Source organism: Neophocaena asiaeorientalis, unplaced genomic scaffold, assembly GCF_003031525.2.
Source record: "Neophocaena asiaeorientalis asiaeorientalis breed wild unplaced genomic scaffold, Neophocaena_asiaeorientalis_V1.1 scaffold1004, whole genome shotgun sequence".
In the NCBI taxonomy this organism is placed as follows: domain Eukaryota; kingdom Metazoa; phylum Chordata; class Mammalia; order Artiodactyla; family Phocoenidae; genus Neophocaena; species Neophocaena asiaeorientalis.
In genome coordinates this window covers 340,211-343,158 of record NW_020174276.1, presented here as the reverse complement: position 1 = coordinate 343,158, position 2,948 = coordinate 340,211, and the positions used below count along the sequence as shown (strand labels likewise).

Genomic DNA, 2,948 nt, shown 5'->3' with positions numbered 1-2,948 from the left:
TGATTCTCTTCTCGTACCCCTCCTACAGTAAGGATACGCAGAAAGGCGCCCCTTGCACCCCAGGCAGCCACTCGGCGTTGCTTCCCGTCCCAGGAAGGGAAGTGAGAGGTCCCCCAGAAGAGGAAGGCTGGGGGTCCAACGGCCCCTTCGAGAGCCGCCGTGGGTCCCTTCCTGGCCACTCCTGGGGGCCCAAGGCCGCGGCCATCTCCCCCCACACCCCCTTTCTGCGTCCGTCTCTCACTCTGCCTGCCCGCAGTCACTCCCCACGTTCGAGCTTCCGACTTGGGGGGCGTGTGCGCGTGAGAGGGGGTCCAGGCCGAGATCTCCCGCATGGCCAGGCGGGCCCGGGTAATAGAGGTGGTGCCGAGGTGCTGGACCTCGGCCGGCCGGACCTCTCGGAGCTGCCCTCCTCCCCCCCGTAGAAAACAAAAGGAGAGAGACCTGGAGCGTGATCCCGCGGCGAGCGGCCGCGCGCGGACGTCCCAGCCACGGCCACCGCGGGACGAGGGGTGGGGGCCAGCGAGCCAACGGGTGCCCTCGAAAGCAGTTGAGTGGGCCCTGCAAGTGGCGCGCTGAGCCGGGGCTTCCACCGAAGCGGGACTGGGCCAGGGCAGAGGCCAAGGGCAGGTCAGGGGCCCAGCAGGGGACCAGCTGCAGCTCCCCTGGCCGGCGCCAGTCAGGCCCCTGGAGGCAGGGGGAGGGGTGGGGACAAGAGCCCAGTGGCCCTGCCCCAGAGGCTGCCTCCAGCCCTACTCATTTGGGGTGACCATCGCGTGCCCTGACTGGACTTCAGCGGCCCCATCTATATAACAGGCCCCTCACAGCCACCGCCTTGGCTACCATGGGATGCCAGTGAAATCGTGGAGGGAAGGGGGAAGCGGGACCAGAAACCCGCTGCTGTCTCCTGGCCAGAACCCTGCCCAAGGCTAGCTGGAGGGCTGGGCAGGCAGAGGGCAGCTTCTGGGCACCACAATGGCTTCCTTCGGACAGGCCAGGCCAAAGGCCCCGGGAGCTCTGTGCTCTCAGCCCTGAAGTGGGGTGCTCTGTTCTTACCACATTATTGATCCTGGGAGCCACCCCTGGCTCCTCGTTTTGTCAAGAGCTGAGTCATTTCCACTTAAATGTCTCTCACATCTGGACATTCCCCTCTGCCCCCTGCACCGGCCTGGGTCACCATCATAGCTTCCAAAGGCCTCTCCCTACCTCCAGGCCTGTCTGCCTCAACCCCCCTCAGCCCTGCCCTGCAGCAAAGGCCCACGGTGTCCTCCATACCTTCCATGGACACAGGATGGCAAACGGGCAGGACACACCGGGCCACTGCTTGCACAGCACTCCCAGGCCTGCAGGACAGGTCAGTAATAAACCGAGGGACCGGACAAGATAATACCAGGTGTGATAAGTGCTGAGACAATGAAACGAGGTGGGGGAGGTTTCTGAAAAGTCTGGTCTTGTCCCTTCTCTGCTTCAAGCCCATCTAAAGCAAATAGCAGAGTTGAAGGAAAATGTACAGCAGATAAGATAAAGCTCATACAGCTCAATCAAAAGGTTAAGACTCCTATAGATAAATGGGCAAAGGAAGCAGAAAAGACTGCACGAGGGAGGAAATGCAGTCGGTCCAAGGCGCTTGGGGGAAGGTTCAACCTCAGTCGTGGAAGGAAAGTAAATTTAAAAAAACAAGGTAACAACGACAGAAAACAAGGTAACACTTCCCACCTGTCACATTAGCGAAATGTTCTCAAAATGAGAGCTCCCAGTGCTGGCAAGGGTGCTGTGAAACTGGCCTGCTGCTCCATTGCTGGTTGCTAGAGGGTTCTCTGTTGGTATGGCCCTTTTGGAAATTAACTTGGTACTACGCATCCACAGCTGGGAAGAACACCACACCCTCTGGCCACTTTTGGGAATCCACCCCAAGGAACTAAGTAAAAGAAGGCAGAGCTATGCACACAGGATGAACACCACAAGACAGGTAACTAAGGAGTGAAGGGTGCAGAGCCACTGGAGGGCCACTCTCTGGGACGGTTCAGTCCAGTGTGGCTGCCAAAGACTCCTCTCACGGACCACAAAGTAAGATGAGAAAACTTGGGAGGTAGCTGGGGAGAGGGCAGCTTACAGAGAGCCAGGTTGCCTCGAAGGGGCCTCCAGTTGCCCCCTTCCTCCCTCCCTCCTTCCCTCCCTCCCTTCCGGGCCCAGTGGGCCTCCAGCCTGGGACATGTCTAGGTCTCTGGGCTGAGTCCCACCACATGCATCCAGGGGCCCCAGACAGCTGGGCTGGGTCCCCTTGCCCCTAGTCCCAGCCTCCTCTGCAGCCTGTCCTGATTCTGTTCCTTCTTCAGCCATCCCCCCTCCCCACAAGGTTTCTGTCTCCCTCCTCTGTGCTCCAGGGCTCAGTTCCCAGAGGTTGCCAGCTGGGCCGGAGCGGAGTGGGGGGCATTTCCTTTCCCTCACATCCTAGCTCCCAGAGACAGAGGTTGGCTGCCACCTGCCCATGGGCCCCAAGCCTGGGGACTCCCTCCAGGCCTGCCGCAGCTGTGGGCAGGAGCCTGGGGTGGGCAGGGGTTGAAGGCACCAAGGGGTTCTGCAACATGCCAGCCTGGGGTGTCTGGCTTGGCAGAGTCGTGGGCAGTGGGGGTGGCAGCACCCGACAGGGAGGTGGAGAGATACGTGTCCCCACCCGCCCTGTCCTGAGGGCTCAGCGTGGTTGGAGAGACGGTCGCCAACCCCGCTGGAGGTAGGAGCTCCTGAGGTGCCTAGCCCTGCTTTCTGGAGAGGGCTCCCTGGGGGAGGTGACCGGAGCCGGGCTGGGAAGCTGAGGATGAGAAGGGAGGCAACTTCTGCAAGGGTGAGGGGAGAGGAAACTAGGCTCCAAGAAACCCTAACCCCCGCCCCCGGGCTGGGGTTCTGCGGGGCCTGCGCCTCGCAACGCCCGAGGAGGGGCTCCCCTGAGCCTC

At 61.5% G+C, this 2,948-nt stretch overlaps 1 protein-coding gene across 1 annotated transcript in view; it reads right to left on the bottom strand.

Moving 5' to 3' along the window:
- DUSP9 (dual specificity phosphatase 9) overlaps window positions 1-2,948 on the bottom strand; it is an 8,755-nt gene that overhangs the window by 2,763 nt on the left and 3,044 nt on the right. The window contains exons 3-4 of the mRNA XM_024755808.1: window positions 591-684; window positions 27-409 (exon numbers count right to left, since the gene is read on the bottom strand). Of these exons, the coding sequence (XP_024611576.1) occupies window positions 27-409; window positions 591-684 (477 nt within the window). The remainder of the gene's footprint in view (window positions 1-26; window positions 410-590; window positions 685-2,948) is intronic.